Consider the following 15,502-nt stretch of genomic DNA (forward strand, 5'->3'; position numbering starts at 1 on the left):
GTGAACTAAAGGTTGTTGCTGAGATTAACATCTATTACAGCTGCTTCTCTGGTAAATACCAAACTTTTTCATAAAGGGGTTTAAAATCAGAAATGTATTGTTTGTATAATTTTTTGTTTTAAAATATTTAAATATGGTTTATATTGATCTTACAATCCTAAAGTGTTGTCGTACCTCATATCACATGTTGCATTATTTAGCGAGTTTTTCTCAATGTTGTGCAGCACCTTATAGATGCTTAGCAATACATCTCAACCCTGTAAACGTTAGTCTCAGGTTTTCATCTCTGTTGACGGTCCTGAGAATGTGCACGATCTAGCTTTGTGTCTCTGTCTGTTTCAGGCATATTCCGGTGTAATGAGGATTCTTCGTCTTATGTTTTATGAGTCTAACAGCAGGTCGAGGATCATAAAGCCACGATAAAAGCGGCCTGAGAGGCGCAGAGACTACACACTGCGAGAAACGTGCACAAACTGGGAAGTGAGAGACGTTCTGCTGTGTGATGTTCATTACATCACGTGCAACATTTTACAGTATGTGGCTGCATATGAAATATTCTGAGCAGAACGATGTGACGAGAAGCCTTTATTACAAATCTTCATTCACTTTTAGAAAAAGTGATTTACAACTTTATTCAGTCGTTGCAAGTCTGATATAAAACTTGAGATTATGAAAGACAGACCACAAGATTGGTCATCTGGTTATTTAATTGATTTGATTTATGCAGATGTGCATGTATTCAACAAAAAAGAACTATACAACAGCTTATATAGTCTTAAATAAATGTGTTTATTTTATTTGATTGTTTTTAAGGTTCATTACACTTTTTTTGTAAATTGAATCAGAGAACGACATTGAAATCTAAAGGTGCAAATGAGACATTTAATAACTAATCTAATGCAATGAAAGATTTTCTTTTTTGGGAGACTGTTTAAAGAAAGACACAAGAAGAGGTGTGTATCTCAAGATACACACACACACACACACACACACACACACACACACACACACGTGTTCATCCATGTAAAAGACAGAGAAAAAAACTCTTTATTTCTGGCAGGTTGGTCCACACAAACTGCAGCCAAATTCAATTTGATTTTGTAATTTCTAATAGACTCTAAAGCAATGCCAGGGTTCGGGATGGCTTAAATTGCTTTGCTAATAGGAATATGCCAATGTGCTTTTGTGATGTTTAATTATGAATAATTGTTTCTTATGTTTATCCAAAATAGATTCCCCCTCATTGGCCCTCTCTGGATCAGAACTCTTAAAGTGAACGCGTCATGACTTCTGCAGGTAAACACACACACAGACGTGCTGTCACATGCCAATTTATTTACAGTTTTATAATATGCTAATTTACAAATACAAACAAAAGACACCAACGCAAAACATTTTAACCATTAAGGAAAACGTTTATTAACAGAAAAATACTGTTTAATATAATGCAATGATAACATAATTAAACTGAACAATTAGTTACTGGCTTACAAGTGGCTAATCAATGAATCATTATTGGTTAGCTGGTACACTTTTGGATGATCATAGAAATATCTGAAATGCTTCAATCAAAATAGAAAGAATGAATGCAAGCAATATTCTGTACATGACTGTTTTACTCAAAACGTGTTCTTCAATAGCTCAGAAATGTTTATTCCGAACATGAGAGAGTTAAGCAGTTAATGTGTATTAATGTGGATATCTCGGTACATGTCACATCATTTGCTCTTGGGTGAGTTTAATGAGAAACGTGAGTCTATGGAGAGCTCTCATTGTATTTACAGACTTGGCAAATGTGTCTTTAAAGATTTCAAGGGTCTTTTGTCTCAAAGCATTGTTTGCATTGGTGAGCATTTAAAAAGATATTACTGAGTGATATTAAATATGTTTTTTTATTGTAGGAAGTCTAAGTATGTCATGTGGGTGTGTCTGGAAGAAAGTGAAACTGGACGATGAGATTCTGGTGTTTTTAAAGTAGGTCATCGCAAACACACACACACACACACACACACTTTAGCAGCCTGGTACAAAAATAAAACAGCACTGCCTCTTGTGCTGCTATAACCAGAACTCACATACACACACAGTTCATGTGTCTGGTTTATTATCTCCGTGGGGACAGTCCATAGCTGGAATGATTTTTGTACTGTACAAACTGTATATTTTATCCCCTACCACTTAAGATCATAGAAAAACGTTTTGCATTTTTATAGATATTTTAAGTATTGTTGTGTAGGATTTACCTAACCCTAACCCTACACCTGAAAAAAGAGTGTAAAACAGCTGGCACGCACGCACACACGCACGCACGCACGCACACACACACACACACACACACACACATGCACACATACACATGACTGTCAGTTGATGGTCATTGTTTCTGTTTTGTCTGTAAAGTTTGGCTGTAGCAGCTTTGATTTTCATTAAAGGGAAACTTCATCCAAAGATGAAAAGTCTGTCATCATTTCCTCTCCTTCGAGTCGTTCCAAATGTGTATAAATGTCTGATGAACACAGAGAAAGATGTTTGTAAGAATGCTCGTAACCAGACAGATCTTTCCCCCCATTGACTCCCATAGTAGGAAAAATTACTTTTTAATTATTTTGATCTGTTGAACACAAGAAGCTGTTGTGAAGAATGTAGGACAGCAAACAGTTCTGGGGCACATTTGACGACATTTGGGCAAAATCTGTTTGTTTATGAGCATTCTTACAAACATCTTTCTCTGTGTTCATCAGACATTTATACACATTTGGAACGACTCGAAGGAGAGGAAATGATGACAGAATTTTCATCTTCGGGTGGAGTATCCCTTTAATATCCTCCTTTGCTCCTGGTTGTGCGTGTGTGCACATGTCCAATCAGGGCGTCGCAAGTGGGGGACAAAGGATGATTGAGTACATAGGGCCCCGGCATGTGAGGGGCCTTGAAGTTCCTGAAATTATATGTATTATTCTTTTACATTTGTGCGTCTATACTGCGCATTTGTGCACTTTCTCTGCTCTACGCTAAATTTGATGCTTCAGCAGACGTCTGTCGTGACTTACCGCCAAACGCACGATAGGCTGTATGACTGAAGTGGACTCAAATCCCTGCTAAAAGCATTCTGTTATCACTCCTAATGAGATCCGTGTACTCCGCTCCGGGTTTTCCATTTCCTGCTCACAGCCCACTCCGCTCACGGAAGATGATGGAGAGTCTCATCGACAGGTAGATGAAGTACATACACTTTACAGCTAGTGCTTGATCCGATAAAAGTAGTATTTGGATAGTTTGTTTTTAGTTGAATGGAGTTGAACAGGGCAGGCTGCTAACCTTAAAAACAGTCCCTTGAAAACAATGTACACCGGACTACAGACACGTGAAGGGACAAACATCTCACTCGTTTTTTTTTTTTTTGCGTATTCATGTAAACTTTGGATATGTACCACGTTGAGGGAGTTCTTCTGACAGAAAAAATAATTTAATCCCTAATAATACATTAAATTAAAATACGAACAAAAAAGGGCCAATAAATATGTCAGTAATAAAGAGATGTGCTAGTGTATTTAGGCCTTTTTATTTTTAATAAAAATTGAGAAGATGGGAGCCATTTTTTCTTGACAAACTTGATTTGGCATTAAACCATTTAAGAAATAATTTCTATAAATTGGCAATCTCAGTTAGTCAAGAAGTGGTATTATTACCACCATTTATTCAGTACCAGTACTAGATTTTTTACTGGTCAATATTTAAATGTATAAAGTTTTGGACCACACTGCTCTCTATGTTACTGTTCAGTGTCTCTATTAATGTATATCTACAGTATGTATACAGAAGTGTAATGCAAGGTTAGTCGCGTTGGATACAAAAAAGCATCTGCCAAATGCGTAAATGTAAATTGAATGAAACACAATTCAAATGAAATAAAGTTCAACTATCAATTCATGTTTAAAGGGATACTGAGGTGATCTATTCATATTTAAGTATATCACAATTCATTCAGAAGTGAGATTCAGCGCTGTATTAAACATAAACATAACAATTTTCTCCACACATTGCCTTTGCACGGAGCCAAAACAATTCTGTGCTCCGCCCCTGGTCCTAGTTTAGGTTATTTTTAAATATTATTATTATTTTTGTCTTGTACTAACATTCCATCATCGTCATTCTTTTGCGACAAGTGTTGATAAACCTTTTGGCAAACATTCAGGCAAATATCAGCAGCATAATGAATGTTGACCTTGACCCATTCTGAGTTTTCACTTGTGTTTACAAACATTTTCCAAAGCTTTTGTGTCCAGAGGAGAATGTTATTGGTTTGAGAGCGTTGGAGTGTCAACATAGTGTTAAAGGGAGGTGTAAAATGAATGTAGTTTGTTGAGGTACAATAATCTGGGTTTTGATGAGGTATCTTTGAGTTCATCAGCCAAAATGTACATATCAGTGCATCCCTAATGGAGATCTCCAATATGTTGACTAGACAAATCTGAGTTCAGTTTGATCTCTAGACAGATTTTAATATCATAGCTGATATTAAAGAGATGATTATTCTTTCTTATTAGTAGTCAAGGTTTGTGCCTCTTCTTTTCATCATAAACCTTCATATGCAGTCGAGTTAAAAGAGTGAGAACTAATCCCTCTTTCCACTGCGGGAAAGTTTTATGTGAGAAATCTGTCATTAATGGCTCTTGTGCATCGGTGCTAAAATCACGGCAGAAAACACGGCGCAGAAACAAAACACAAAAACAACAAATCCAGCAAAAATAGTGCTACAACAAAGAGCTCCTGCCATTTTCCGCCTCGCTTTGATTAATGCTTTTTTTCTGCCTAATAAAAGGTTCACAAACCATCTGCTTTACTCCCTAATGCCTCGCCCAAAGGTTCCTCTCTCCTATTTCAGGCACCGGGCCAAGCAGCATTCCACACACCCGTTTTCTCTTTCCTATCCCCTGTAAACAAGCTGGCTCTCTTTTTAATCTGCGTCTGCCATTTTCTTCTCATCGTTATGCATATTCATCGCCAGTAAACATTTTCATCGACTACATTTAATATCCTGCACTAGCCGTTACGGCTGGCTGTTGGGGTGCGGAGCGCGCGGCCGCTAACAGCTGGCCCACAGATGCGGCCCGCAGCCAAACGCGCCGAATAAAACCTCACAAAGACGCCAGTGGAATTTGTTTAAGAGACGACGGCCTTTCTTTCACTAGTTTCCTTTTCTTTTCTGTGTTCTCCTGTTCTCTCCGGATCCGTTGCGTTTTTATAGCTGTCGGTTTGACACTGCTGTTCTGTCACAGTGACGAGCGTGACGCACGGCTGTGTTGATTGACAGCTGTCAATTATGAGCTACACGTCATCATTCAGTATGGTGTGATGCGTCACGATTTACATTTAGCCTGAATTTGATGAATTGTTCGTTTTAATCCCTGTCGTGTATGGAATATATTGTAGTCAAATTGTCTTAACCTTGTTTTTTCCGTTTGTATAATGCCACAGTTTTAATACTTTATAGTTACTGTTGCAAAATCATGTTTAATATCTGGCAACCATCTTTAAGTCACCATTTTATTTAATACATTTGCTTACCATTTTACTTTCTTGCTTATTCATATTCATGTACAGTATGTAAATAGTTTTTCGTGATGTTTTAAAAAATATATCAATTTAAATTGTTTTTATAATATTGGTTCTCGTAATGCCTCAATCAGGTCGACATCAAATCAGGGTTTTCCCAATGCCAAATGTGAGGTTTTATTCGTGGGTCAAATATTTGATTTAATGAATCGGTCATGTCAGTCTTTTGACCAGAAAGTTCATGGACATTCCTTATGTGGGAAGTATGTTTAAACTGGGTCGAAGGGGCGTTCGTTTCAGAAGTCCACAACACACCACTGACGTGAAGCATTCAGGGTTTTCCCTCAACGGTGCAGGTGTGCAAACAGAGTGAGAGACAGAAGAAAAGAGAGAGAGAGAGAGAGGGAGAGAAGGAGAAATTCATCCCCAGGGGGCACTATAAGCCCTCCACTTCAACATGAACATCCTGCACCATGTGGCCCTCACACACACACACACACACACACACACACACACACACACACAGAGAGAGAGAGAGAGTCCAGCTGCAGGAGGTGGTGGTGACAGACATTAATTTGGTGCTTCATATCATGACACAAAAGACATCTTCCATCAAGAGTCCACACGCCCCCACCTCCCCACATCCACACTCATCTAACAATCCAGAACACAGGTGTCCCGTCACGTCTGCCTCCTCACATCTCACGTACACAAGTAGCACTTATGTATGGAAAAGTTACCGCGGTGAACTAAACCTACAGGCATGTACTGTAAGATGACAACTGTAATGTCATTCTGAACTTTCACAAGTAACTTGAAGCGAATTGTTTAGCCAGAAAATAGAAATGACGAATGGAAAACATAATAAAAAGCTAAATGTTATAAGGATGGGATCTGAGATTATACGCTGTGTGAATGACTCGCAGGTGTGTTAGGTAAGGAAACTTCTCAACATCATTGAACTTTTTAAGATACTTTTTCAGAAACATTATTTCTGGGTTCAAGGTTGAAGTTTAATTTATGACTTTAGGATGCTGTGTTTCAGTTCTTTTTGAATGTATGGGATGTTTTATGAAAACAATAAATGTTTTATTATCAATGTATATAACAACAAATATCTAATATGGTTTTAGTTTATAGTTAAATGTCTGGTTTATTATCTCCGTGGGGAAAGTCCATAGGTGTAATGATTTTTATACTGTACAACCAGTATATTTTATCCCCAACCCTAAACATTTTCGATTAAATAAAATATTGTTCTGTTCGGTTTAAAAGCTTTTTTGACACAATTCCCCATGTGTTGGTGTGCATTTAGGTTTAGGTCCCCACTGTGATATAATAACAAGGCCACACACACACACACACACACACACAGTGCCTGCTGTCCAGATGGGTACTGTACACCATGAGAAGGTACAGAGACAGTCTCCCACATTCACCCACGCCTTTGAAGTAAATGGCCTTGACTCAAATGAGCTGTGTGGCCGGGTGGAGGATTGTGGGATTTCTCCTGTGTATGTGTGGGTGTATATGCGTGTGTGTGTGTGTGTGCGCCCTCTGATCACAACACACACACACACACACACTGAACCCTTTGTCGTCCTCTGTGACCCGTGAGGTCAGCAGTGTGTGCCGGTCCGGAGGTTTGGAGTTTGCCACTGATGTTGGTCACAGGTGCTGCCAAGCTGCGTGTAGGGGGTCTAAAACTAGCTTGATCTCACCTGCCAACCCTGTTGAATACAGGACATTCACCAGCCAATAGAAACACAGTTTGTGTTCAAATCCTCCGACACACTTCACTCTAATTTGGCACTTAAACTTCGGAGGCTCGGTGAGGCGGGTGACCAGACATAAATTCAGATGTTCACCTGCATCATACGGCACACAGACACTGGGATGTAAACTTGGACACTTGGTTTAAAGTGTGTGAACGGGCATTTGGTGTTTGTGTATGTTTTAGTCTGGTTTCGTTTGGTTTCACATAGCCAAAACTCACTAAATAAATTCTGTGAATAAGTTGTGTGACAGTCTCAGTTCAACATACTCCGTTGTTTCATCAGGGACGTTCTCTAAATGTGTGTTCTGTGTTTGGTGTATGAAACACAACAGTCATATTGTGAAATCTGACATCCAGAACACCACAAAACTAAGGTTTTACAGGTTTCCTGAATGAAACATTGATGTCTTCTTTCGGTTGGTTCTGTACATACAATGCTAATTTTAAATTGTAAATAAATCAGCTGTGTTCTTTTTCTAACTTCTGCAGTATTTTCTTTCATTTGTTGCCGTAATTTCTCAGTAATTCAGTAATTTCATATTAAAGGTTTCACGCTGAAGGTACAGAAACATGGCTCGATGTTTGTTTCCTGCATCTTTACCATCATGCACCAGCTCCATCGCCATGGGAACTGATGATGCGATGGAGAACGGGCCTCTAATTGGTTTGGTCGGTTCCAGCAGCTTCTTGGACCGCAGTGACTAGTTCTTAAGCTGTCATGAATTGGCTTAGATTTAAAGCCAAGTTCTGGGAGACGCATCGAACCACTTTAACAAGATGAGTTAAATGACAGAAACGTTCATTTGCGACGACGGAACCTTTTCAGACAAATGTAATGTAATATGAAGAAGAAATTACAACGATAATATTTGTGTTTGTCAAGTGTGTGCATCACATTAGAGCCATTTGAACAACATCTGGAGTACTAAACTACATCACATTACTAACAAACACAGATGAGCTGCTTTTTCCTTTCTCCATTTTACTGAACATGTTCCAGTTCTCCGCCCCACCACAGAGAGGTGCCAGAGAGAGCGGGCATGTGAGGGTACCAGCAGACTAGTGTAATAAGTTCGCTCGATCCGGTTGTCACCGCACCACTTTGAGGATACAAAAGCAACTTTGAATGCATGTCTGTTTATTTTCTCAAATAAAAGTATTTCGTGTAACTAACATATAAATGACAAATATTTAATAGATGTTTTGGAGGAAGTTGTTTGGTGAGGAAGATGGTGAAGGTGAGCACACGTGTACGTGTTTTTAGTTTGAATGCACGTCACTCTTGTTGATACAGAATGAGACAGGAGAGACATTTTGAGGTTTTGAGTGCAGAAACGGGACAGATGTGTGACGGATGTGTGCTGGAGTCTCTCTCTCTCACTCCTGCTCTGTTGCTCTGTGAGTCCCATCACTGCTGCTGTTGTGAAGTATGAGGGGTGCGGTGGACGTGTTTGTCCCTCTGAAGCTGTTGAACTGAGAGACACATCGAACGTGAATCAATCTCTGTGTATAAATCTGTTCAGATGATCATCATTTGTGCTTCTGTCGAGTATTAAACATCAGAGTGGCACCAGGGGCACGTGGATCAAAGATGGCGGATGGGTTGGCATAGGTTGGCACCATGATGCTGCCTGGCATCACTGCAGGCCATGACAATCAGCTCCAGGCACTGACAAGCCTGTTGCTTAGCAACCCTTCTGAACTTTGGCCTGCTTTAGCGTGCTTCCAACACTCGTAGAAAGAGAGACAGACAGACAGAGAGAGAGACAGGCAGACATCATGATGGGTATGTCCTCTCTTTCTGAACACTCTGGGTTTCTGAAAATGTCTTATTTTATATTTCCAACTGATCACAATGTAATTCATCTTTATTTTCAATTCACTCTCAAACATTTACAATTGTCCTTTTTTAACCGTGAAATATTATTTCACTTGTGAAAAAACATATTGCCATATTTCGCCATTACGAAAAAAGTAGCAGGTGTCCTTTCATAGATCCCATGGCATTAGATCGTTGCAATTTTGTTTCGAAATTTATATGCAGTTGCATGGAATTGCAATCAAAGTAAAGTAGAGTTAAATGACAGGGTATTATTTACATGCTATTTAAAAACTTTTGTAAATGTAATGGAAATATTTCTTTCTGCATATGTGTATGCAGTTTCGTCAGCATCAGTTTAAATAGATTTGCTGTTTCAGATGAAACACCCTCTCTCTCTCTCTCTCTCTCTCTCTCTCTCTCTCTCTCTGGCAGACTGCTGACATGACCGTGGATTCGGGTGAGACTTGCAGATCCAAAACGTTCTATTAATACGCCCCAGATCTCTCGCGCCCTCTGCGCGATCCGTCCGCGTGTCAGAGAATCTCGTCTCTTTGTCTGTTTTACAACACCCGAGAAACCAAACCTGCCCGTCAAGCTTTTGATTAACCTTTTGGATTATTAGTTCAGAACTAGCATCCTCTTTTCATTAGCTGTGTTTCACAGGCAGTGCTGTATGTAGAGAGCGGCCTAATGCTTTTAATAAGCTTTACGAGAGCGCTGGTATTTCCCCTACAGCTGCGTTCATTCTCCACATACTCACAAACGCTTTCTGGACACGCAGAGAAGAAAAAAAGAGTTTAAACGAAACAGATGTGAATGTGCAGCAGGTTACATTCACACACATGCCGAAAAACACACACATTCAGAAACACACACATGCAGAAAAACACGCATGCAGAAACACACACACACACACGAAACACACACACATGTGGAAACACACACATGCAGAAACACACATACACACGAAACACACACATGCGTAAACACACACACACATGCAGAAAAACACACATGTGAAAACAAACACATGCGGAAACACACACACACAAACATGCAGGAAAAACACACGCATGCGGAAACACACGTATGCAGAATCACACACATGCAGAAAAACACACATGCAGAAACACACTGGATACAAGAAAAGAGGGATTTCACCACCTGCAACCTCACCACTGCAGATCTAAGAGACTGTCGCATGTGTACACACCTGTGTTGCCACGGCGATGACTGACAGGTTGCAGGATGGCACTGACAGAGACATAAGGACGTGTGTGTGTGTGTGTAGAGAGAGAGAGGGGTAAACACACACACTGACAGCTGCAGTATTTACATTCACTGGGTGGATTCTCTGACATTCGCACAGTAATGTTCAGGAGTTACTGATCTGGGTTACATAGACACAAACACACTCATTTGGTTTGATGTTTTGTGCAATGAATCATGGGTAGAAATGAGCGGCTGGGGGGTCTTGTGAAAATAATTCTCTTTTAAAGCCTTTTCTCCGGTCTTTCATCTGTGTTGATAAAAGAAATACTTTAAAAACGTCTATTTACGCTGGAAGCACGGCAGACGTAACCAAAACCAGCCACATTTATTGATGGCATATGACAGACCAGCGCTCTGTAAAAATGATTTTTAATGAAAGTATAAATATTTGGAAAGAATGTTCAATATAAATCCTTTTTTTTGCATTTTTGTTAATGTAACTGTATTAAATAATGTAAATCTGCATTCATTCGTTTAGTATTTTGAGAGGTTCGTATGCAGTGCATTTATAGTGAATGTTATGTATGAAAAGCTTTTTTCAAGAGCAGGATTCTCTCATTTCTTAAAAGGACAGTTATTGTTTTTCTGAGGCGCTCACTGTTTCTCTCCGGCCTGTAAATATTTAGACATGCTTTTTGATTTAGTGTGTTTTCACAGTCTGACTCTCTCGTCTCTCATAAATGACCTTCCAGTCTCAGTTTTGCTCTTACTGTTTTCTTCCAGCAATGCCAAATTATCATGTGAGGAACGGACCTGAGAACACCAGTCCTATGGTGATGAGAATATCACCGCCGGTACACTTGTGTACACGATGTGTGACGGTACAGATATTTTATTTGATAATCTGACCAAATAAAGATAATCATTTTCATTCATCTGTAAATGATTTCAGAGTGTTTTGCGTTTTCATCACAATATTGGTCACAAATATTTTATTAATACAAATTTTTTAAAAAGAGTCTGAACTTGAGGCTGATTTTTTGTTAATGACACATGCAAGTGTCTGGACATATTGCAAAAACACGATATGTACCTTTACAACACAGTATTTGTACATAGTTTTTTAGCCTGAAGGGAATGTTTCAGTTTTTCTTTATGATGCTTTAAAACAAAAATGTTTTTTCACATTCTGTTGAATTTTAAGCTCCACAGAAGGTGGAAGGCTCCAAGTTTGGACATAAAGAGGTGAGTTTAAACTTTTTTAAAGTTACTCATTTTAATAACATACCTGATTCTCTTTACTGAACCGCTTAACATTATTTTTTTTAATTTGTTCGTAACTTATTGTTTGATGTTTTGAGTGTAATCGTTGCTAATAAATATTATTTCATGCTTTAGTTGAACAGTTCTCCTGTTCTAATGTCTTAATGTGTTTAGTCAAGAGTTTGTGCTCCTGTTGAGATACTAATATAGAATTCTTCATCACACAAACCCTAAAGAGCATGTGCCATGATGTTCAGATCCTTTCAGTGCTTGACAAGGTGTTGCTAGGTAGTTCTGGCTGGTTGCTGGTTGTTCATGTGTTGCTATATAGTTCTATGGAGTTTATTTGGTGATTCCTAGAGAGTTGTGGCTGGTTGCTAAGGTGTTGGTAGGCAGTTGTGGCTGGTTGCTAAGGTGTTGGTAGGCAGTTGTGGCTGGTTGCTAAGGTATTGCTAGACAGTTGTGGCTGGTTGCTAATGTGTTGCTAGATAGTTCTGTCTGGTTGCTAAGGAGTTGCTAGACAGTTTTAGGTAGTTTAATTGTTGATAGTTAGATAGTTCTGGCAGGTTGCTAAGGTGTTGCTAGACAGTTGTAGGTGGGTTATTTGGTGATTGCTTGATAGTTCTGGCTGGTTGCTAAGGTGTTTCTAGACACTTTTGGCTGGTTGTTAACTGTTGCTAGACAGTTCTGGCTGGTTATCAAGGTGTTGCTAGACACTTCTAGGTAGTTTATTTGGTGATTGCTAGAAAGCTCTGGCTGGTTGCTAAGGTGTTGCTAGACAGTTCTAGATAGTTTGTTTGGTGGTTGTTAGAGAGTTCTGGGTGGTTGCTAACTGACTGAAGTCAAAAGAGCGAATGAGTTGCACACTAAAGATCAATTCTTGGAGTTTGAGACTAGTTAGAAAAGAAACTTGATGTGTTTCAGTAGCTGCTTTTTACCGAGGTAAATCCAGTACGAGCGAGTGTAGGGGAAAATCACAGAAAGCTCAGTACTCATATATTTTCTCACTCGCTCTGTTTGTCATTCACTCACACCTGCATTAGCGCCGCTGCGCAGTAAAACACATTCCCAGATTCATGTGGCATTTTTCCACAGATGTGACGGCCCTAAGAGGATGTAATTGTGTGTGTGTGTGGTGCACATTCCTGCACCTGTGTGTGCTGGTGTGTGTGTTTATTGTGCGGCAGGGAAAGGCGGCCTTCACGTTGGCGGGGGAGATATAATTGGAAGTGTTTGGCGCTCTGGCTGTTCCCTGCGGCTTAAACCCTCAGAGGGGCTGTGGATGGGGGGGCTTCAGGGTTCTGATCAGGGGGGTTAGAGAGACAGGAGGGGTGGGGCTAAAATTGGTCCCAGCTGTCAAATCAAGGCTCGAGGAACTTACTGTCAAACTGACTGTGTTTTGAGCTGCTGCTCACAGGTACTGATGGGAATTTCATGAAGTGTCTCATTTTTACACATTACATTACATTTCATTCTTATATTATACTTTAATCTGCAAAGTCAACTGTATGTAAACTATTGCTAATTTATTTTTTGCTGTTTGTCTGATAAACATGCTCAACTAGTGATGTGAGCATGGAGAAAACATCTCAAGTTTGTCATGATATGCTGTGTAATACAGTCAATGACACTCTTTACCTTTTGAAACTGTAAGCGTTTTTTTTTATCTAAACTTGATTGTTACAGTATTTCAGAACATGCTTAATAGGACTAGGTTTAGATTATCTCACCTCATGACGGCTCCAGAATATATAAGCGCCTTTTTCATCAGAGAATGAACATATTTGCTCTGTTTAAATCCATCTACATGATGACAGTAATAAAAAAATGTATATACTAATCATCATAACTGATTGACAGGGACATTTGCGATCCAATATACGTATTGACATCACTTCCTCTTTGCTTTCACCTTCAGCTGTCTCAGAGGCGGGGTTACTGGGAATGGCAGGTTGCCACGGCACTGTGTCCATGGTGATGTGGGATTAATATTATGACGATTATGGTCTTTGGACATGCCATCGCAGTTCAATGAGGCTCCACCACATCCATTCGCATTCATTTCCCCTCTCCAAATAAATATTTATCAGTCCGAGCGGCCGAACGCTTGGTTAGCCGTGATAATTCCTGCCGTTGCGGGCCGAGACGGGCAGGAGGGCTTCTGTCCTTCAGGGGTCAGTGAATCTAAACGCCAGAGAATCCAAGAGTTTGAGATAACTCAGTTGTTTCTCCTGGATAGACGTGAGATTAAATGATAAAGATTTTCATCTCTACAACAGGGTTTTAAAAAGTGTTAAAAGTTGATAAATACATTTAAAGAAAATAAAGGCCCTTAAAAAGTATTAAAATGTCTTAAATGCCATTTTCCACGGTATTACATTTTGTATCATCTTTTATTTGTCTGAAGGGGTCATATGCTAAAGTTTGACTGAATTAATCATTGCGTAGGGCAGTAGTGGGAGGTCCATTTATACCCGCTTGTTAAACAACATGGTCGACTGACAACCGTCTCTGAGAATAACCGGTAAATGTGTTGCTTGCGTAGCCTCCTTTCTCTTTCTAAAAAACCTTGCATTGGGTTTGTCTCTCAAATCATTATCAGGAACATCCGTCCCACCCTTCTGAATTATGTTGCATTAATAAGGAGTGATCACAAACTAAGACTGTTTGGTTGTGCTATCTTACAATCAGTAAAGGTAAGTTCAAGTGTGGCCAAAGTGAAATTCAAATTTGAAGTGGTGATGAGGTCTTAAAATGTATGGAAAGAGTCTTATAAAAGGTCTTTAGAAGTATAACATTTAGCGCCATGATTTCTGTATATACCCTGTCTTAGTCCCCAGTAATCTCACAAGTGTGTGCTGTTTAGACCTCTTGAGAAGTGTATTTCACGTCTATTTATGTTTACATTCTGTCAATGATTGACTTTGTTTTTGCCTGTTTAAGAGCTTTAAAAGATGTGTGCAAATCTGAATTCTTCATGCCCTTTGTCTCAAGATTTGAATGAGAACACATCAAAAGAAAGTATTATACAGTTTATTAAGATATTTTGAAGAATGTTGATCACCAAACAACACTGAACCCCATTGACTTCCACTGCAACTTTCTCAAAATATCTTCTTTTGTGTTCCTCATACAGTATTTGATGATGGTGTTTTTGGGGTGTAAACGGATTATTGATATAAGGTAAATGTTGTGATGTTGTTGACCTGAGTCCTGAGATGAGTTTGCTGTGTGAAGTGTGTATTCCTGTAGATTATACTCTGAAGCGGTCTTCATTGAACGCTGTGGTTTATTTGGTGAAGTGTTACATGCCGTACGAGTTGTGCGAGGTCCAGGTGCCGTCACATATGTCTGATGTTTCGGTGATTCTGTGAATCCTCCCGGATTACCCGCCCGTCCAGAAACCCCCTCACCTAATTTCTGATGGCCCTCTGCTTTATTCTCTCTCCACAGTAAATAAACCTTCATCTCCGCCGTGGCAGATGCCGCTCCCCGACCGCCGTGCAGCGAGCGGTTTTTATCAGCCCGAGTCTTTTTACACATCTGCCGGCAGAGAGAGATGCCGCGCATGGGCCGAGGCCTCTGTGGTCGCTCAGCCTGCCGGAGTCAAATGAAGTGAAGCCTTTGAGCACACGAGTGCTCATTTATTTCCACGTCCAAAGAGACGAGCGCGGGCAGAGCTCTCCCGCTTCTCCAAAAGGAAGATTATTTTCAAAAAGAGGCCCGTCTGCTGAGCCTGCAGTTTTCCCGTATCAAACCCGCCTTTCAACAGGCCGGCCTGCGATGCTCTGGCTTTCAACGTGCACTTTATCACCAGCTTTAGGCCTCTGACATGCAAATATCCCCGTGAGGAGAACCGGACCGGCGCTGAG

General features: G+C 39.9%; 1 protein-coding gene across 1 annotated transcript in view; it reads right to left on the reverse strand.

Annotated features, from left to right (window-relative positions):
- tcf4 (transcription factor 4) overlaps positions 1-13,603 on the reverse strand; it is a gene marked incomplete at its 5' end in the record, with an annotated part of 60,167 nt that extends 46,564 nt beyond the window's left edge. Inside the window, one exon of the mRNA XM_079487009.1 lies at positions 13,526-13,603. Within this exon, the coding sequence (XP_079343135.1) occupies positions 13,526-13,603 (78 nt within the window). The remainder of the gene's footprint in view (positions 1-13,525) is intronic.
- Between the last annotated feature and the right edge of the window lie 1,899 nt (positions 13,604-15,502).

Source organism: Barbatula barbatula (assembly GCF_947034865.1).
Source record: "Barbatula barbatula genome assembly, chromosome: 22".
Taxonomy (NCBI): domain Eukaryota; kingdom Metazoa; phylum Chordata; class Actinopteri; order Cypriniformes; family Nemacheilidae; genus Barbatula; species Barbatula barbatula.